Raw genomic sequence first — 21,738 nt, 5'->3', positions numbered from 1 at the left:
TGAACATTTAACACTAAAACTGGAAAATGTTTTAAATACACAAATTAATAAACAAAACAACAGAAATAATAAATAATAATGAAGTCTTTGTAAACAAATGTGTCCTTTAAATAAAGATCTAGTTGAGACCAAAGCACCAAACTGAAGATTTTTATCGTCCAGTTTTTGGTAGGAAGAGAAAAACAATCATGAAAATGGAAATGACTGAGCTCATTTTAATTCATCATGCAATGAACTGATTATTGATTATTGTGTCAGGCCTACAAGTTTTATTTCAGGATGTTTCATGTTGTGTAAATGTCCAAACTCAGATTTTCTTGTTTTTTATGCTTCATGTTTTGCAGGTCTGAGCTCCAGGTCTCTGGTCTCCAGCCAGCAGGTGTCGGGTCATTCCTCAGCAGGTGAGACGGAAACTGAACCAGAAAAACTTCTCACTTCAATACATGACATGTTTACAAGGCTGGAAAACTGATGACACAGCACATGTTACATAGCTATTCACCATACTGTCAAAAAAACAAAAACAAAATAAAAATCATTGCCGTGTCAAAATTAAAGAAAACAACATAGACATTTTTATTTTTTCTTGTTTAAACCATGACATAAAACATGTAAATGGATTATTTTAAGATGTTCTGCTGGATGAAACTGCTTTTCTAAAGTGGCAGAAGTTCCATTATTTAAATGCAAACAGAGAGTAAATGATGTTGAGAACTGTCTTAATTCATCTAAGTGTTAACCTTTTCCTCTCTGGAGAAAATCACCTTCTGAGTAAATGATCCTCTGTCTGCAGTGTTTTCTGTTGCTTTGTTTGAAAGTGTAAAATAATGCAGAGGAAACCTGCCTGGCAGTTCCAGAGCACAATGTGATGATTATGTAACCCTGCAAAGACTGCAGCTACCTGGAAATGGTGGAGATAGAAGAGATTAGCTTCGTTTTCTCCACATCCTAACTCACCAGATTTGCTGCATTTGCTGCAAAGTTGCATAAAAAAATCTTGTAAACAAAATATTTTCACCATATGCGTTGTATATTTTGTCAATATTTTAGATTAAAATGTGGTTAATTGCAGGCCTGCAATTATCTTGATTAATAAAAAATCTACGGGGTTTTCTGAAGTATGTGTTTAAAATAACGCATCCAAATATAATTTAGTTTCTCTCTTTAATTACAAACTCTATTTCAATAATCTCGGTATTAAAATAAATCTAACACTTGGGAGACGCAATCAGAAAAGTAATTATCACTGCAGCTGCTGCAGTTTCAGAGAAAAGGGGGAAGAAATGTAAAATAATTTGGAAGGTTTTGTCCTTCACCAGGATTTGTTTTTATTATTCATTATATCAGTGTTTTAGAAACTATCTATAATTTTTCACCCAGTTATAATAAATCAACAAGAAACTGTTACATTTGACTCAAATTGAAATGTATTTTTTGGAAAAAAACAAAAAACCGACGTCTGACCTGCAAACCTGGGATGTAAAGTCAAATACTCAAATTCTTTCTATCAGCATCTAGCCAAGAAGTTGGTATCTGTGGCGTTCCCATGGATACCAAATATGTTTTCACAATTTGACCCCTGTCACAGATTTTAATCGAGACTTCAGAATTAATTTTATTTGTTTTGTTAATTTATTTTGGATATTTTGTTTCAACTAAAAGTTTCAGTGTTAAGTTTAGAATTTAACGTTTATTGATCTTTCAGAATCGTTTTTTTCTTTATTGTATTAATTAAAAATAATCTCAAAACAACAATATTATCGTTAATCGCGATAACAAATTTATCACCAGTAAAATTAGTTATCTTGACGAGCCTACCCGCCACTAGTTTTTGCACTTTGATTCGAGGGTTATGCGTATTTTCTCTTAAAGAGCTTTTTGGTGTGTTATCATGTCAGATCAGAAGATTCTCTAAAGTCAGGATGAATAAGAGCAGAAACCCTCACAGCTTTATTGAGCACATTTCTTCTCTCCCAGAAGGTTTTTCCCGCTGAACGTAACTCTGACTGTTTTCTCTCTGAAGTCAAGCAGAACTGAATGTTCCAAACACCTAAACATCTTTATGTTTTCCTCCACAGACAGCGAAGGGAAGAAGTAGAACCATGTGACCGCGTCTCGCATGAGGGATGGCAGTTTTATCAGACATCAATTCCTTGGTGTGGAATAAGCTTCGCCTCGCTGAGAGGCAGGGAACAAACAAACAGAGAAACCTCTTTCATTTCGTACTGATGACATCCACCGGTTTTATAACAGAGGAGCAGATGAAGCGGCGGGGGACAGATCGCAGGAATGAGACTTTCTTTTTTTTTCCTTTTTTTTAAAAAGCGGGGCTTCTTGTAAAAAGCGAGATGTCATTGAATTGAAATGTTGTGTATAAGATGACATCCTAGAGCCCCGTGCACTCAGCTTTACCTCTGCTGTTGTGTTTAACTTTATAAAATGCACATTTATTGTAGTGTAATATAATGACGATATGACTGAATGTAAAGGTAATAACTCAAACTCACTGTTCTTTTTTTTAAAGCCCCGTTGGGACAAAAACAGCATTAGGAAGCTAAAAGTGTATAATTATTGTTCTCATTCTGATTATTGAAGTGGTCCTCCCTCCTTCATAGTGCTGACGCTACATTTGTATAACTAACCTGTACTTGAGTGTAACCATGTTGATTGTATTGTCTTTATGTGGGAGTAAAACCTTCACTTCGACCTACCCAGTGCCATTTACCAACCCCAGTGGTGTAAATATATTCTGTACAGATTTATGGCAGAGCACCAACATGCTCACTCTGTTGATCACCATGCGGGGGGCAAAGCAGGCGCGCCCAACAGGAAGTAAAACCACTCACCTGTTTATTTCCCTCATCAGCTCAGTTTCTGTTACACATTTTATCAAAAACTTTTGTTTCAAGCAAAACCTCATGTTTATACACACTTTTTCACAATTAAGTTCAGGTGAAAAAGCAGTTAATCTGAAAGAAAAATAAATTTTGTACTGAATTATCAAAACATCAGATATCAAATTTAAGTTGTTTTTTTTTTATTGTGCTTTGATGCATGGTAGTCCAAATTTAAGCTAACATCATAAAACGTTTCAACTGCTAGCCTGAGAGCTAGCTGTTTTTGCTAATATGACATGGATGTGATGACGTTTACTGAAATAAATGTTAGTTCAGCAGAAAGATAAAGGAACAACATATTTGTTGTAATCTAACTTAAAATGAAGTCAGCAATATTTTTAGGAGAAGTTGGGAAGGATTGTTTCAAAATCGTTTCAAAATCTACAGGTCCCACTGGCAGAGCTATATTAGCTCACCTGTTAGCATAGCTGGGAGCATGTTAGCTGTGCGATTTTTGGCTACAACATTAAAATATGTTAAAATAATAATAGAAACTATACATTTTATTCATCATATTTATTTAAATGTTTGTTTTTATGTTAGAAACACTGAACAAAACAAAAGGAGTAACTAGATTTGGCTAGCTATTAGCTTGCAAGCCAAAGGTGTTCGCTAACACAAATAGATCACGTAAGACTCTTGTGTATATTTTCAAAAGAACATTTAAATGTAATAGGAGGTTGACAGTTTGATATTTAGGTGTTTTCTGCAGCTAAAACTAATCATGAAAGAAAAATATCAACAGCTAATTAAAGCTACTTATGCTACATACAGTAAATTAGCCATAACAATACAGATTAGCAGGTGCTAATTACGGTTACACATTATTTCTCTTTGTTTTAAACAAAACGGCATTATTTCAACTAAATAAAAAATATTCATATTTTGCGGTCAGTGTTTTAAGAAATTTAATGTTTTGTGATAAATGTTATGAAGACGATTACATTTAATTAATTCAGTTAAGTTAGATTCAGTTTACACAGTGCCAAATCACAATGAATATTGTCTTATGGTACTTTATATAAAAACCAACAGGCCCAATTAAAATCTAATTCCTTTTATCTCAGTTGCACTTTTGTTCATGTTTGTTTCAAAACAATTCTGTTCCAAAAAGTCAGATTGCCATTTTTATTAGTAATTAAACTTTCTTCAACAACATGTTAAATGATGATAATAATAAAATTAGATTAGATAGATCAAGACAGGCAACAGTTAGAGAAACATTTCCCTTTATCAATTAAAATATTATAATTTGTAAACTATAAAATCCTAGTTTGTCTTAATTTTGAACTTGTTTTAATCTAAATTAGTTTTTGTTGTTTCATTTCTTCCTGGCATTGCATGCTGTGTTTTTAGTATCACTGATGTGGACAAAATGTAGCCCAAACATTAAGTTTTAACCTCATTATAAAGTTTATTAAAAAACTTAAATAAAAGTCAGTGTTAAACTGATATGTTTACAAACAGATCAGGGCATTTTTCTTTAGGTAAACTAGGAATTATTTTGACCAAAAACCAAAAATGTCACTTCGTTGTTTGTTACAAGACAGAGTTTAATGCTTCGATATCTTGTTCCTATAAATGTGTAAATTGTTTGTTAGAACATTTACATGCAGCAGGACTGTATTTTTCCAGCTCATGAAGAAAAGTTTTTAAAAACACGCTATTTTGATTTTTTTTTTTTTCTTGGTTGCAGCTTAACCTGAGCAGGTTTGGAGATGTTTTATTTTCTTTACTTATTAAGTGATAATTAGCATGTTATAGAAAATAATGACTAACTTAATATCTGATAATGGTAAATGGATGCACAAAGTAACTATGGTACACATCTGTGTCGTTAATGAGTGTGGTGGATGTTTTCCCCGTTTTCTGCTCCCAGCAGAGCCTCTGATAAACACAATCAGCTTTTACCTCTGGTGTTGTAACACTGCCAAACTTTCAACATAATTTTATCTGACCAAGTTGGTCTACAATTATTTTGCTTAAAAAAGCCTAAATAACTGGATGGTCATAAATCTTGTCATTTAAAACATCTGGATCAAACTCTTTATTAAATATTTGGCCAGTAGCTGGTTTACAACTCCTGCTGGACGACTGTAAACACAACGTTAGCTCGCTGACAGCTCACTGTTTCTGCAGCACTTTGGTCCTTGCGGATCTCCAAACTCGAGGGACATACCGAATGTTATTTTAAAAATTAAGCTCATGCATTTACAAACAGCAACAACGTAAAAACAGCAGAACAAGGCTGAGAACAAGCAGCCCGAAGCCCCAGCATTTCTATCAGCGGCTCTGCCTCACCAACACAACACCTTACCTTCATAGTTTCAGTGCTCATTTTATTACTTGAATTTAGCGCGATGGACTCTGTTTACAAACTTCAATCTACTTTTTGGAGACACTATTGTTGTCTCATAGAGGCTGCTTGTTATGTTCAGTTCATCCACCTGGTTTAACCAGTAAATAACGCTCAGAAACTGTATAAACATAAGTCCTGCTGTTGCTTTTTTATACTGTATATGCCTTAATTCATATGGTTGGCAATCATGATTAAAGGATGTTTATATATATACTGGTTTGTATTTATTTTCTTCAAATTTAAGTGTTTACAGAACGAGTTACACACTCTTCTCAGAGGAAGATGAGATTTCACCTGTTTTTATGTGTAGCAGCTGAAACACAGATGAAACAGGAAAATTAAAGCTTTGCTTTTATGCTCTGCTCTTTCTTAGCTGTTGTATTAAATGCATATATTTTATACATTTAATAAAAAAAAACAATACTGAACACAATGCAACAAAATATACAGTAATGCCACAGATATGCAGTACACATATGCAGTATTTTTTTTTTGAAAAATACTTTAAGGAGAACCATAGTTTTACTTTTATTTGAGTAATATTATTATGAATTTTTCACTCCTGCTTGTGTGAAATTTCTGCATTTCAAACATATTTTGACCAAAAATGTATCAGACACAAACCTATAATTTATGTCAGAGTGAGACTTCTTGTTTGTAGACAAGCTTTGTTATGCTAACATTTTTTTATTTGCTGATCCCCTTTTGTGCCAATTGGAGGTGAAAAGGGTAAATACGTATTTTAAACTCTTAAATAAATATATGCAACACCTACTGTAAATATGAATTTAATAAGTTTTATCTTGAAAAAAATATATATTTGATTTTTTTTTTCTTTCACCTGAATTTGTTGTTTTGTAATTGTTATTTTTTTTAGTTTAGTCTTTTGAGAATGACTTTATATGAAATAGCTTTATATGCTTTTGTGTTTTCGATGTAAAATATTAAATCAGGAGTTATGATCAGTGGCTGTATTTGAGTACCGTAGCCTTTTTACGTTACTTTTTTACTGATTCAATGTATGCAGTCCCGCCTCCAACCGGCAGAGGCGCTGTGGAGCGCCTCCTTCATTTTCTCCGCTTTTAAAACAGGATGGGTGGCGCCAAAGCTTGACAACAAAGCGGTTGTTTGATGTCGTAACGGTCGGTGACGCTCTGCTTTTTAATTAAACGCCAACTGTTAACAGTTACAGCTCAACAATTTAACCCTAAATGAAACCGACGACGGGAAGACGGAGTTTGCCACTTCGACGTCGTTTTTTTCCTTCTTTGAAGCGGAGCTGATGTCAACATGGCTGCGAAGTCTGACCAACTTCTCATCGTTGTGTCCATTCTGGAAGGTGAGCTGGATTTAATGGGATAAACGGGGACAGTTAGAGCTCAACCTGCAGGTGTTTTTAGTTTCTTTCGGTGGTTTTAACTCTGTTTCTCGGAGACAAAGTGTCGCGTTAGCAGCTTAAGTCTGACTGTTGGGTTCGGGTAAACAGTTAAGGTGGGATGAACAGTTCACCGGTTTTTAGCCTTTTCAGTTCTAAATAAACAGTTTTCCTGTTTCTGGTTACAGCGAATGTCTTAAAACAGCTGAATAAATCAGGGCTGCATTTCATTTATAAACATTCCTGTTAGCCAGCATGCATAGCTGCAGGCTGGCAAAATTAAAAAGTTTCGCTTAGCTTAGAATAAACCTTTCATTTGGGAAAGTCACAGTGTTTCAGCAGAACACAGATGGACAGAAATGCAGTGACTCAAAGTATTCAGCCCATTGGATGTTTTACTCTGATTGTTTTTACAAATTAGTCATGATAAACAAAATTTAGCTTTTTGACAAACAAATAATAATAATAATAATAATAAAGCATTTTAGCGTCAATATTAAAGCCAATTTTTACAAAATGACAAAAATATTTTACATAAAAAAGGTGATTGCATAAATATTTATGCAGCAGCAGGGCCGGATTTAAAAAGATGGGGGGCCCTGGAGCCAGTTTTGGTGCCCTATCTACAAAGGAAAAAAAAAATTAATAATGCAAATTACAGTACATTAATAGATATGATATAATATGTCCATCACCAATAACACCAATAACTCCATGTTGTTTTCAAAGAAATCAACTGTTACTTAATACTTTTTCAAGTATTTGAATGTTGTTTATATTCATAAAAAATTCTAAAATATTAATTCATCTCCTCTGATTTGGGTATATAATTTTTATTAAGGTAAACTCATTCAAAATAAATAAAATCAGTTTTCCTCCATCCTAACCAACGGCCAGACAGAGATTTAAGGAGGAGCAGCAAAAGAGGTGGATTAGCAGAGCTTGGTGTCATCCAGGACATGTTGGAGCTGTTAGCAGGTCAGCAGCAGTCAGAGGCCTCTTCAGATTTGTTGGAGGACTGACTGCTACAGGAAATCACCATTAACGACTCTCTGGAGACAGCTGGATGATGTTAGTGATGACAACATTTAGTTTCCCTTTGGGTTCAATGAAGTGTTTTTAATTTAATTGAATCTTTGATGTTGAAAGACTGAAGTGACTGAGTTGTGTTTATGCCAGCTGGTGACAAAGATCCAATTAAAAAATTGCAGCTTGATGTTGTTAGTCATTAGTGGTTCGTCTCTTGATGTTCAGATTTATTACTGGATCTTTGAATTGAAGATGAGTGAAAAAAGGAGCAGGGCTTGGAGAAATGTCCATCAGAATGCTGGGAAATCTGGGAATTATGAAGAAATGAATTGATACTTCAATTAAATTTAACAAACTCGTCGTTTAGGTCGGCATTTTCCGAAGAGCCCTCGCCTAAGTCTGGTGGTCCAGGCGAGCTTCGATGGCGAACATCTGGAAACGGATCCAGTGGAGCATCGAGAGCAGCCGCAGTTCAGCACCGAGCTGGCCTGGGAGCTGGACCGCAAGACGCTGCATCAGCACAGGTGTCCCTCCATGCTGTCCCTCTGTCCCTCCACTCTGTCCCTCCATGCTGTCCCTCTGTCCCTCCATGCTGACCGTCTGTCCCTCCATGTTGTCCCTCTGTCCCTCGATGCTGTCCCTCTGTCCCTCCACTCTGTCCCTCCATGTTGTCCCTCTGTCCCTCCAGGCTGCAGCGGACACCCATCAAGCTGCAGTGCTTCACTCTGGACTCCGTCAGCAAGAAGAAGGAGAGCGTGGGCTACATCGTCCTGGACCTGCGGTCGGTCCAGGAGGCCAGGCAGGTAAAGCGGCGACTGCAGGCCCAGGTGAGCGTGTTTCTGCGCCGTGGTGACGAGGCTGCGCTGTGTTCCAGGATCCCCGCTGGTACCCGCTGCTCAGCAGTAAATACACCAAGCAGAAGGCAGCGCTGCTCGTCGGCACGCTGCTGGAGAACGACTCCAAGGCTGCAGCAGCTTCTTCTGACAAGATCCGAGCCAAGAAGGCGGCGCCTCGACAAGGTCGGCTGGTCTGGACCGGCTCTGCTGAATATGGGGGTGTAGGACCCTGCAGACCCGGCTGGTTTACTGTGCATTTTCCTGCTGATGCTCTGGAACCAGAGAGCAGCTCATGATTATTGTAGTAATTCATTATCCTCACAATTAATCGATTCATCGGTGGGGAAATGCACATTCTGCAGACTTTTCATTTCACCACTTCAGCTTTTTCTAAACAATTTTAGAAAAGCATTAAAAGATGCACAGAAATAAAAAATGTAATTAAAGAAAAGAAAAACATTTTACTGAAATTTTGGGTAGAACTTATTTACAAAGGTGTTTCTGGTCCTGTCTGAATAAAAACATGAGGTTTATTGTGTCTGTGCTGCAGGTTCTGGCCCGGTGAGCGGCGCGCTGCCCGCCAGGCTGGAGGCGGAGCTGATCCCGGATCAGGGCTACCATCAGGTCGGTCCGGCGGATCGCTGTGGCGACATGTTCGTCCTCTCCGTTACCGTCGCCTTCGCTACCAAACTGGAACAGGTGAGGAAATCTGTCAGCTTCCTCCCCGACCGACCGACCGCTCACTGGTTACATGATGTCATCAGGAAAGTAAGTTCTGGGGTTTTTGGTTTCGGGGCTTTTAGAAATGATCCGATCTTTGATGACAAAGGTAACAGACCAACACGTCTGGTGTTTTTCTCAAACTGTTTCTGTCTCGGTGAACGGACCTTAAAAAGTCTTCATAGGTGTTGAATTCATCAATCTAAAAATAAAACCATAATTGTTGTTAAAATCTTAAAGAAGTCTTAAAAATGATGATTGATGCATGAAACACAAAACCTCAAAGTCAGTCTGCCAACAAGCTGCAGGTGTTTTTAGTTTTCACAGGCTTTGTTTTATGATGCTTCACTACAGGAATCACATAAAAAACTCATGTTTTATGTTCAACTTGTTGCTAACTGACATGTTTTTATTTGGATCTTAAATTTGATTCCAAGTGATTTAAAAAAGACTTACAGTTTTGAATTTATCTTCCGTTCAGCTGTAGTAGTTCTGGATGATATGTCTTAATAAAATTAGATTTTATTTTTCTTTCCATCTTTTCTTAAAACTGACCCCAGGCTGTTTTCTCTGTCGTTGCTGCAGCTGATTCCCAGCACCAAGAAGCTGCTAGCGGAGGACTCTGGTTTCTTCTTCTACTACTCCCTGCTGGGGAACGACATCACCAGCGAGCCGTTCCACAACCTGCTGAGTCCAGACTTCGAGCCGGAGCGCGCCTCCGTGCGCATCCGCAGCAGCACGCAGGCGCTGCAGGCCTTCCTGACACAGCAGTCCAGCCTACAGGTGAGCCCCCGCCTCTGACCGAAGCGTCATGGCGGCGGCCTGTCCTGACGTCCCGCTGCGTCCGCAGGTCCACCTGTGCTGCGGGAACCGCTCTCTGGGCAGCAGCGATGTTTCGCTGTCCGCCCTCGCTGCCGCCGCCGCCACCGCCGACCTAGAGACCAAGGGCGCCACGGTGGAGGGGGCGTTCGTCCTGCAGCCGCCGCCACGCAGCAAGCTGCCGGCTCTTCCTGCGGAGCTGCAGCCGACGGTGGGCGTGGCCGTCACCCTGAGGAGGGAGGAGCCGGCGCCTCAGGTAGGGAAACGCCACAACGCTGCAGGAAACTGAATTAATGAGTTACTACAACGTTTCATTTCCCTCTGGATCAATAAAGGATTTTTGAGTTTGAATTGCTGTGATTAGGCATGTCGTGTACCGGTACCGGCCCGGTGAATAAAACTGGGCCGAGATCAGCATATTCATTTCCATCTTACTGCCATCTGGCTTTATTTAATAGAATATGAAATTATTTAATAAGGGACAGAGCTTATAAATAAACATGAACATTAAAACAACCATTTAATTCACACACAAAACTACAAGAATTATTTATAGTACAGCAAAATAGCAGTTATAAAAAGCACTAAAATAAAACATTTAAAACATTAATTCAAAGTTTTTATTTAGAAGTTTAAACATCAGTTGTTTACTGCTTATAGTTTTACTTAATATTTAAAAATCCTCCTGGATGTTTTACCCTTTTTATTGATTTTACAAATCAGACATTAGCAACAAAATAAAAAAAAATTATCGGAAAAAAAATACAAAAAAACTCTTAATGTCAAAGTGAAAACTGATTTCTACAAAATAATAGTTTAATAAAAATGTTTAACATAAAGCTGCAAGAGTTCAGCAGGAAACTGACGGATCCACTGACTCCCTGCTGGGACTAGAGGGGTGTGAATACTTTTACAGTAACTTATTGTAAGGTTAAATAATTTTATTTAATTGTCATGTTTTAGAAACTAGTTTTCACTTTTTTTTCTAAATTATTTGTCAAAAATGTCTACTTTTTTCATGATTTATTTCTAAATCAGTAAAAATGGTAAAACATCCAAGGGGGTGAATACTTTCTATGGAGCTCCTCAGAGTTGTATTTATCTGTGTAACTGTCAGATTTATTAGTGTTTTTTAATTTAATCCTGGAATCGTTTCTGGTTTATTATAGTCCTGTCTTCTTCTTGACGGCCACTAGAGGGCAGCAGAGTCAATGTTAAGCTGAATTTGGCAGAGAAACAGTTTTAAATCTTTAACTCTGTTATCTGTTGTTTGAGCTTCATAAAGATGCTGAAAGTATTTATGATGAAATAAGTGAGAGTTCAAAGGTTAAGTTTTGTTTTTTTATCTGGGTATTTTAAATATTTTGTGTTTTTCAGGTTTTGAGGGGAAAGGATCCCAGCAGAGCTCCACCTCTCCCTCCTGCTGTCGCGCCGACCCAGAAACCTGCTGCTTCCCCTCCTCTTCCTCCTTCTTCGTTCCGTACGGAGAGCGAGGCGGAGAGTCTGCTGGAGGAGCAGGAGCTCGACAGGAAGCTGGCGGGAGGTGATGAAGGTGATGCTCCTCTTCGTCACCCTGAAGGCGCAGCGTCCTCCGTCAGCGTCTCCGCTCCCAAAGTGTCCATCCCGTCCTCCGCCCATCACTACTGCTTCTCTCTGGACCTGCGCAGCCTGGCCAAGCTCGCCACGCCATACCCCATCGCCGCCATGCTCAGGTGGGCTCCCAGTCTGACCAGTACCGCCGCCGGTCCTGCTGACAGTCTGACCAGTACTGCCGCCGGTCCTGCTCCCAGTCTGACCAGTACTGCCGCCGGTCCTGCTCCCAGTCTGACCAGTACCGCTGCCGGTCCTGCTCCCAGTCTGACCAGTACCGCCGCCGGTCCTGCTCCCAGTCTGACCAGTCTGGGTTGCTCTCCAGGTATTCGTACCAGTTCTTCGGCAGCTCGGCTCCCATCATGACCAGTCCGCCGGTGGAGCTGCAGAGGAACATGGAGGTGTCACTGCCGCAGTCCTACTGCGCTTTCGACTTCGCCGCGTTGCCACAGCAGCTGCAGGACACCTTCCGCAGGTAACACACCTGTCCTCAGGTAGGGCGCCTGTCCTCAGGTAACACACCTGTCCTCAGGTAGGGCGCCTGTCCTCAGGTAACACACCTGTCCTCAGGTAGGGCGCCTGTCCTCAGGTAACACACCTGTCCTTATCTAGGTTCTTCTCTGAGACACATGGCAGGTTAAAATGTCTTGTATTAATTAAAACAGTAATTTGGCCTTAAATACGTCAGTCACAATTCTTAAAGTACTTCTTAATTGCATCGACACGTTGCATCGTGACGTCATGCAGGTAAGATCCCGCCCCCGTCTCCCTTCTGGAGGGCAGAAAGCTGCTAGCTAATGATGTATAGCATTGGTTTTAGCTGCCGAGTCTTACATGTACGCCTGACCATAAAAAGAAAAAAAACTATGCAGTGCTAATTGTCAATACTACAACAACTAGATAACGAGGTAAGGAAGAAGTTTTAATGCAAAAAAAAAATATATATATATTGAAGGAGAGGAAAGTAGGTCAGTTATGCTAGCTTGACTATGAGAACCTTAACATGCTGCAGAATTTGGTGGGTTTGCATGTAAAAGAATTGCATTACCTGGCGTTGCTAGCTGCGCCCAGCCAGGTGTTTGGCTGCGTGTTGCCATGGCAACACGTTACCATGGCGTTGCTGTTCCAGGGTTCCTCTAGTGGTGGAGCTGTGGGACCGCGGCTCCTCCAGCAGAGACCAGCTGCTGGGCTCGGCCTCCATCCAGCTGCACCAGGTGTTGAGCTCAGAGAAGACCCGGCTGGGCCCGGCGGGGGACCCGGGCTGGAGGCAGACCCACCAGGACCGGATCCCCGTGGTCCACCCCCAGCGGTAGGGACGCCTCAGACAGACAGACAGGCGGGTCGCCTGGCGGTTACTAACGGCGGTGTGTCGGTCCTCCAGGCCCACGGAGCGCGTGGCAGAGCTGAGCTACGTGGCGACGCTGGAGGATCTGGGCTTCATTAAGGCTAAAGAGGTTCTGGTGTCGGACTCGATCCAGGTGGGTCCAGATGGTTCTGAACCTAGTTCAGTGGGTCAGCATTAAGACTGCAGCTGACCTTTATTTTAGTGATTGTTATTCTGATGATTGGATTTAAAACAATCAGGACGTCCTCAGGTTTTTCATTTATGCTTTTTTTTTAAACATTAGAAATAAATTAAAGCTGCAGTACGTAACTTTTATAAAAAATTCAAAGAAATGCATAAGAAATAAACATTTTATTGCCTAAAATGCAATGACATCATTCATTTATTCAAACTGCCACTAGAGGACGTCCGGGTAGAACACTGACAGACGAAATGTAATTTATCATAAATGCAAAACGTTTTGTTGTAGAGTTTTGGCTGAATTACTGCTCAGAAAATTCTGAATATGCTCAGAATATGGATGGATGGATGGACGGATATTTCTTTTTAATCTGGATACATCAGTTAATGAATAATTGATTGCTAAATTAGTTGACTTTTATTTAAATGATCGATTACGATTCATTTTTTCATCCCTGATCAGCTGAAGACTATAAATACAAACATCTTCAGTCCATGAGGAACAAAATTCCACTGAATAGTTTATTAAACATGAGATGAATGTAAAATAAAAAGCTTTTATTTTATTATACTTGATTTCATTACAAAGTTTCCGTTCCTCTGAGTTTTCCTTTATTTTTCCTCATCGTGTCTCTAGGACGAATGTCCCGCCGTCCCTCAGTCGTCTTCTCACCCAGCAGCGCCCAAGCCGTCCCTGCTGCCGCCGGCCCCCCAGGGGCCCGGGGCCCCGCCAGCCCCCCAGGCTACCAGGGACACCCTGGAGTACCGCGCGGCCCTGGAGCTGGAGATGTGGAAGGAGGAGCAGGAGGATTTGTTCGACGATCAGGTAGAAACAGAAGAGTTAGCTCTGTTAGCCGCTAGCTAGCTGTCTGTCCAATCAGGCGTGTTTTCAGGAGTTTTAAAATGTTGCAAAAAAGAAAAATTCAAATTTGCGTAATTTCATCAGAAATTATGGTTGAAATTAACAGGAAGTAGAGGTTGCTAACTAGCATGCAGCAAACGTTTCAGAATAAAACGGAGTCTCCTCAGCTGGAGGTTTTGTGCCTCTGGTAAGGCTCAGGTCCACCAACGGGTGGGAGCGATCACTACATCAGAACTTATTCAGTAAATGTTTCCATTTCCTGTTTAGTTCATTAAATCATTTTCCAAAAAGCCAAAAACCACCTCAACCGAGCAACAAACGTTTTTGGGGAAATTGAAAATGAATTCAGTTTAATTAAAGCTGCAGCAGGTAACTTAAAATATAGTTTTTACATATTTGTTGGAAGTGTCACCATGTTGTGACAGTTTGGTATGAGATAATCTGTGAACACTGTACCAACTAGAAACAACCAATCAGAGCCAGGAGGCGGGTCTTAGTGTTGTCAATCACCCTGCTCACCCCAAGCCTCCAAGGCAAATGTTCAAATCGATGTTTCCCATTTGCACAGTTAGCAGCGTGTACATGATAATGATTGACAGCGCTAAGCTCCTCCTCCTGGCTCTCATTGGTTGTTTTTGGTTCATTTCTTCAGACAGCAGATCGATCTTTTCAGATTATCTGTCTATAACAAACATTAACAACGTGGTGACAGTTTTAACAAATATGTAAAAAACATATTTTTAATAAAAGTTACAAACTGCAGCTTTAATTGAAATTAACGTTAAATTCCCGACCCGAATAAAAATATCTTAAAATATGTCAACAAAAGAATAAAGTTGATCTTTTTCCTGTAAAAACTCAGAACTTTCCACATTTTCTAAGTTTTTCTGTTTTTAGTTGGTTTTTACATGAAGACAGAATTTCAGTGAGGATGGAGCAGAAGAAGCTCAGTAAACAGGAACGTCTGGTTCTGACCCGGTGAGGAGTTCTGGTTCTGGTTTAAAGATGGCGGCGGTTCTGTCTGCAGCTGAAGCAGAAGGAGCTGCGGCACATGCAGGCGCTGGCGGACGAGTGGAGGAAGAGAGACGGAGAGAGGGAGGCGCTGGTCAAGAAGAAGGTCAAGAGTTCATCTGATCCGGTCCTGAACCAGTTCTGGTGGTTCTGATCCGGTTCTGATCCGGTTCTGGTGGTTCTGCAGGAGCTGGAGTTTAACCTGCTGGAGGAGAAGCTGCAGAAGACGCTGTGTGACCTGGAGAAGAGGGAGAAGCAGCTGGCTGAGGCGGAGCTGCAGGTCAGGCTGATCAAATCTGATCAATACGAACTGAAAGTAATCGATCATTTTTAGATCATCTTCAGTGTTTACTGAAATGTTCTGACACCGTTTGTTTAATTTTTCCACAACTACCTCACTTCTTTAAGGGACGTGTCGTGTTTCTGGTCTGAACTCTTTGTGTTTAATAACTTCCTGTGGAAATCCTGATTGTTCTTCAGTTTCTCCTGAGCCGCTTCAGTTGCTGCAGCTCCACCTAGTGGACAGAAGGAGCCTAAACAGGCCACACAAACGGTTTTTCTTTTTACATCTGACCAAATAGTTTAGTTTCAGGCATGATTAGAAATAAATATTAATATTATACGAACATGTGAAATCTAGAAATAATAGTAAAATAAACCAATAATTTCAGACCTTTTATGATATTTTAATTAAAGGGGATGCTGTAGCGTCATGCTGATGCAGATAAATGTGAATATTATTGAAAAGTTCAGTTTTGTATCGATGCCTTTATTTCTGTTAATTTTCTACTTCCAGCCAATAAAAACACATTTAAGATCATATTTTTAAAAATGGGTTTCATAAACTGATTAAAACCGTTTAGAGGTTCTGAGTCTCATCAGAACCAGATTCTGATTTATTCAATCAGAGCCTAAAACACTCTTTAGTAATTTCTTGGACTTTTTACTGTAACTTGAGTAAAAACATGTTGAAGTATTTTTAATCGAGTTTATTTTAAATCTGATGTGGTTCTGTTCCTCTGCAGACTCAGCGTCTGCAGCGGGAGCTGAGAGCCGAACACGACCTGACCCAGAAGGAGCTGCAGGAGGCCAGCAGGCGGCTGCAGAGGGAGAGCGACCACCTGGTGGCGCTGGAGAGGGAGAAGGTCCGGCTCATGGAGGAGGAGCGTGGCCGGCTGCTGCAGCAGGTAGAGAGGTGCCGGTTCTGCTGGTCCATAACGGCCTGGTTAAACTCGGTAACGTTCTGGTTCTGGGTCCAGATGGCGGACGCAGAGGCCCGATACCAGCAGCTGCAGAAGGAGTTCCAGCTCTACCGGGAGCAGCAGAACCAGCGGCCCGAGTTCAGGCTGCAGGCAGAAGTCAACCTGCTGGCGCTGGAGAAGGTGAGCCGACACCCGACCCGACCCGCTGGCCTCTGGGTTCATACCAGCGGTTCTGCTGCTGCGGTTCTGCTCTGACGGCTTGTTTCTGTGAAGGTGGAACTGGAGCGGAAGCTGGAGTCGACCACCAAGTCCAAGCTGCACTACAAGCAGCAGTGGGGCCGCGCGCTGAAGGAGCTGGCTCGGTTCAAACAGGTACCGCCTCCGCTGGGCCGGAGGTTCTGCCTGCTTCTGCTCAAAGGTTAACCAAATTCAGACAAGATGGCCGCCCTGCGCGAGATGACATCACTGAACGATGTCATCACGCGCAGGGCGGCCATCTTGTTTGACAAGCAGCAGACATGGAGATCTATGATAAAATATCAGAATAAAGTTTATTTATTATTATGACTAGAATAAAGTTATGACAGGAATGCAGTCGCTCTGCAAAATTTAAATGAAACAAAGTTTTATTGTTGCAGCAATAAAGTCATAATATTGGTAAGATGACGTGGTAATTTTATGAAAATAAATGTGAAGTTGTTATTTTTACAGAGAAGGAAATATTTGATCAGCATCAAATTCTGATCAGCAGAACTTTGTGGCTCTTTGTTCGTTTGCTCGTTTCAAGCGGATCGGGGTGAATCCTGATCCTGACGTTTCCAGGATCCTGACCGGCTTTTCTCTCATTTGAACAACGTTTTTCTTGTATTTTTAAGACGTTTTTCTGGTAAATTTGCGTTTTTATTCTGCTAATATTGTGACTTTATTCTTGTAATTAAACAATCTTGTCTCATCTTTCCAATAATCACTTCTCACGCGAGGGATCATTACGATAAAAGCCAATTTATGAAAATATTTTCTGTTATTTAATTTTTGGAAACGAAAACAAACTTTTTTATTTTTTATGTTTTTGGTCCAGCTCTGCTCTGAACTCGTCAGATGAACTAATAACTGTTCCTGACAGGAAGCAGCTGGAGAACCCGACCCAGATCTTCCTCCTCCTCCTCATCATCTCTCCCTCCGGTTTCTCACATCCTTTATCTCCGCCCCCCTCGGTTCTCGTCGTGGTTGCAGAGAAAACACGGGGTGATTTATGCGTTTTTAAGGGTTTCGTCGCCTCCTGCAGATCAATCTGCAGCAGCGTCTCTCTCTGTTTACTCGGCCGGTTCTAAACTCGTCTGTTTGGGTTTTCTCCTCGTCGATTTGTTCTCGCCTCCCGTTTCGCTCGGCGGATCATAAAAATTCCTGAGGAATGATGTTCTTTCCGCGCCGCGAGTCGAAGCCCAAACAGCGCCGAGGTGTTGGGTCAAAATATTGGGACACGGACCTGGAGTTGTTCTTTTCTGAGGGAAAATATTGGGACAGGCAGATGAAAGATGTGAGGCTCACAGCTAAATTTGGTGTTTTTTAAGGCTGAGCAGGAGGTCGGGTCGCTTTAAAAGCTGCTTTTATGAACAGAAACATAAACAAAGATATTTTTATTGTAAAAAATGGAGGATTGAGCCTCAGAGAAACCAAAAAAGGAAACTTGTAGAATGGAACCCGTTTCTTCCTGCTGGCGGTTTAACGAGGAGCGATGAGGAGAATATTCAGATCTGTTACTGTAGATTCAGTAGAAAACAGATTAATGGATATTTTGTGGGGTTCTGTGAGGAATCAACAAGCAGTCAGTATCTTACCTCCAGTCAGGGAAAAATTACTACATTTCTCAAAGTTGTTTTAACATTTTGTATTTATCTTTAGAGTCGCTCATTGAGCTACTTAGTTTTTTCTTCTGTTTCCTGGTTTGATTTCTTGTTGGGAACTAAAATGATCAGCATAACTTTTTCTTCTTTTTATTTATTTTTTGCCTCCTAATAAGTAAATTCTCAGAATCAGCCCAAGTCTTTCAATACAACTAAAAGAACAAAAAGGTCTTGGATTCTGGGACAGACCAACAAACGACAATCTGTTTTCTGATTGAAGCTTTTTAACATTTTATTCACTTTAACTCAAAACATTGAAGAATCACACAGTCGTCATGTTCTGTACAACCCGTTTAGAATAAATACCAGCTTGAAGTTGGTATTTGGCAGGAAGTGTTTTTACTTTTAGCGTTTCTGTGGTGAGTGGAGGCGACGTCACACTGTGTGTGAAAGGAATCGTCTTTTAACCAGAGACAGCAGGAGAAACGACCTGAAGCTGAATAAACTGTAACTTAATTCAATAAATTAAAATGTTTCAGGACTGGTTGGGGGTTCTGACCCGTCTGGAGTCGGACCTGCAAACGTAAAAAACCCAGAATAAAAGCTCATATTTCAAATGAGACTTTAATTGAACCGTTTAGTTTTAAAAGCTTTAAATCGTTTTTCTACAGATTAACAATAAAATAATATTTATTTCACCTCCAGCCCAAAAGTTCTGACTCTTCTGGTTTATTGGGTCAGAACTGCCAGGCTCCTGGTCTGGTTCTGCTGTCGGTACCACCTGGTTCTGGTCCGGTTGTCCTTGGCAGATGAAATGTTCGGCCCGATTGTTTTCCCTGTAATTATCCAGGCAGCAAATGGACCGGAGAGAACCGGGCCGGGTCAGCACCAGGAGTTCTGTTAGTTTTCCCATCCAGACCGGGCCGGCTGCGGTTCTGCTGTGTGTCACCAGAACCCAGCGCCTGTCGGCCGGTTCTGGGCCGACCCGTTTGGGTTAAACTCGGTTATTTGACAGAAAGCTGCTCCTGTTATTATTAAAAATCATATTTAAATAAAAATAATTAAATGTTATTGATTTAACTGACAAATGAAGTAGATTATTAAAATCAATAATCAGTTTCGTAAATGCAGGGAAGTTAAATCAGGTAAATATTGAAATAATTTTTGCTAATTGATTGAAATATTTGTGATTAATTGCAGATTTTGTATCATAACATAATAATTAATGTTTATATTGTTAAAAGCTCTTTAGTGGATAAATTCACTTCATGAGCCTTAAAACAAATATGATCAAAATGATTAAGTAGCAGAACTCATCGTATTACCGGGTCGGGTCCAACCCGACCAGAACTCTGAGCAGAACCTTCAGGCTCTGGGTTTATTTCAGGCTGAAGCTCCGTTTATGGATCATATTGAGTTAAAAATGAGACCCAGATCCTCCGGGTTCTGACCCGTCATCACCCGGTTCCGGTGCCAGATCCTCAGAACCTTTTTTCCTTTTATCGGATTTACGTCGTTTCTTCATTTTGCAGCTGCAGTTCTGACCCGTTGAGCCCAAACAGTTTGTTTCCGTCCTGATTGGATCGGACCTCAGAGTGGCAGCCGAGCCGCTCCGACAGCGTGTTAGCGCGGCTCTGATTTACGGGTCGTCCTGACCCCAGATCAGCGGTTCTGGTAAATCTGGCCGGGCGGCGGAGAGAAATACGACTCTGTGACGTTTTTATGAAGTTTTCTGTCGGCTCTCACGGCGATGCGGTTGGTCTCAGTGGATCGGCTCCTCAGGGAGACTTTATGAAAATGTACAAGCAGACAAATTTATCATCGCGCCGCTCTGCGCTCTAATTAAGGACAAACACAGAGCTGGCAGCTGAACTCAGCGCTGAGGTCAGAGGTCAGAGGTCTGTTTGCTAATGATTTTAGTGGAGATATGAAGAGTCCAGATGCTAGCAGAGCTGCGATGCTAACGCTAACGTGTTTGTGCGCAGAGGGAGCAGGAGAACGCCATGGCCCGGCTGAAGAAGCAGCAGGCGGAGCTGGAGGCCATGAGGCTCCGTTACCTAGCAACAGAGGAGAAGGACGCGGTGCGGCAGGACCGCCAGGAGCTGGACGACATCAGGAACGAGATCAACAGGTGAGGAAGATGTTTCAGTCTGGAGGGTCAAAGGTCAGGAGGTCAGGACCGACGTCTGCAGGAACACTGGAGATGAAATAATACTGTGTTGCTTAGCGCCTTAGCATTAACAGGATTAGTGCTTTAGCTTTAACAAAATTAGTGCTTTAGCTTTAACAAAATTAGCATTAGCTTATTTATTTAGCGGAGCTGAAAATAAGACAACCTGATGTGAAATGTTTTGTTTAGGACGTGTTTTACTCTGAATATTTGTAACTCCTCCCCCACAGGCTGAAGAAGCAGGAAGAGGAGAAGTTAGGCCCCGCCCCCGCAGAGCCAGACTCCGCCCCCTGCCTGAACCTGAACGAGAGCGCGGAGGAACACCTGAGCCGCCTGCTGGAGGAGAGAGACACGCTGCTGAGGACCGGCGTTTACACGCATGACGACCGCATCATCGCTGAGCTCAGCAGGCAGATACAGGAAGCCATGAGGGACAGGAAACTCTGACGGCCAATCAGAGGGAGACGGCCGCCACACCGGCCAATCAGACGGGGACATTTAACCTGAGGCCCATGGAGAGGAACTGAGCCTGATTCAGCTCCGTTGAGTTAACGTTACACAGAAATAAAACTTTAACTTGTAGTTTCTACAGCGTCTGAAGCTGCTCTGCTCTTTCTGATCAGCTGGGATCAATATTCAGCTGATCAGAACCAGAGCTCTGGTGTTGAAGGTTCGATTCTCGTCGACAAACAGCAGGTGAAGGTTTTTTATGTAAATGAATGTAAATCTTCCAGAAAAACCCTTCAGTTCACTAGAACAAGTCAAACTGTTTTTATTATCGGATCAAAACAAACAGGTCAGAAAATCATTTTTCTGCTAAAGCGTTTTAAGTTCTGAACCAACCTGACGTTCAGCTGTTACACAAACATTTATATTAAAATCATAAATTATTTTACACCTTCAGATCCTTTGAAGTGTTTCTGCAGGTTGTTTGATCGATTATAAAATGTAACATTTCTCAGATCATGTGACGTTAATGTGATGAGCAGAAACATCCGACTCGACATGCGAAGCGTTTTTACTGCAATAATCCGTTTTCTGTCCCTGATGGAGGAGTTGGTGCCTGACAGCAGGGGGCGCTGCAGCCTCGTGATTTAATTTATTGTTTTGTCTTTTTCTTTGGAATAAATTATTTTTGCATTAATGATGGCAGCTGGATTTTTTTTCTTTACAGAGAATCTCTTATAATTAGTTTCACAGGTTTATTCCACCAAAAAAGTTAAATTTGTATATTTTATATTTAATGTTAATAGTTAAATTTTTAGCCTGAGCTAAATTAAAACTCCAGAAAACTTTTTGTTGCAGCTGCAGAATAACTTTAGTTTCTGTCTAAACGTCCTGCATTAAACTAAAACACAGATGCTCATTCAATAAATTCAGATATTTGAATTGATGAACAAAACTTTTCAATTTTAGTCTGAATATTTTATCAATATTGTTATTGATCAAGTGTTACTTTGAAACTGATCACAACTGTTTTTGAATCTTCAAAGTTGTAT

The 21,738-nt window shown here is 40.9% G+C and overlaps 2 protein-coding genes across 2 annotated transcripts in view; both read left to right on the top strand.

The window, feature by feature from the left end:
- znf608 (zinc finger protein 608) overlaps window positions 1–5,467 on the top strand; it is a 40,316-nt gene extending 34,849 nt beyond the window's left edge. Inside the window, exons 8-9 of the mRNA XM_007573178.2 lie at window positions 345–401; window positions 2,079–5,467. Of these exons, the coding sequence (XP_007573240.1) occupies window positions 345–401; window positions 2,079–2,098 (77 nt within the window). The 3' untranslated portion in view covers window positions 2,099–5,467. The remainder of the gene's footprint in view (window positions 1–344; window positions 402–2,078) is intronic.
- Window positions 5,468–6,361: 894 nt separating this feature from the next.
- cep120 (centrosomal protein 120) lies at window positions 6,362–20,821 on the top strand. The gene is made up of 19 exons (XM_007573177.2): window positions 6,362–6,595; window positions 8,028–8,184; window positions 8,349–8,463; window positions 8,535–8,679; window positions 9,047–9,195; window positions 9,802–9,999; window positions 10,067–10,291; window positions 11,413–11,747; window positions 11,951–12,100; window positions 12,755–12,934; window positions 13,007–13,103; window positions 13,788–13,976; window positions 15,040–15,129; window positions 15,211–15,303; window positions 16,049–16,210; window positions 16,283–16,405; window positions 16,499–16,597; window positions 20,055–20,200; window positions 20,470–20,821. The coding sequence occupies exons 1-19, from the start codon at window positions 6,547–6,549 to the stop codon at window positions 20,684–20,686; spliced, it is 2,919 nt and encodes a 972-aa protein (XP_007573239.1). The 5' UTR covers window positions 6,362–6,546; the 3' UTR covers window positions 20,687–20,821.
- Window positions 20,822–21,738: the final 917 nt, after the last annotated feature.

This window comes from Poecilia formosa, unplaced genomic scaffold (assembly GCF_000485575.1).
Source record: "Poecilia formosa unplaced genomic scaffold, Poecilia_formosa-5.1.2 Scaffold320, whole genome shotgun sequence".
In the NCBI taxonomy this organism is placed as follows: Eukaryota; Metazoa; Chordata; class Actinopteri; order Cyprinodontiformes; family Poeciliidae; genus Poecilia; species Poecilia formosa.
The sequence above is the reverse complement of the archived record's forward strand: the minus strand, read 5'-3'. Positions and strand labels throughout refer to the sequence as shown.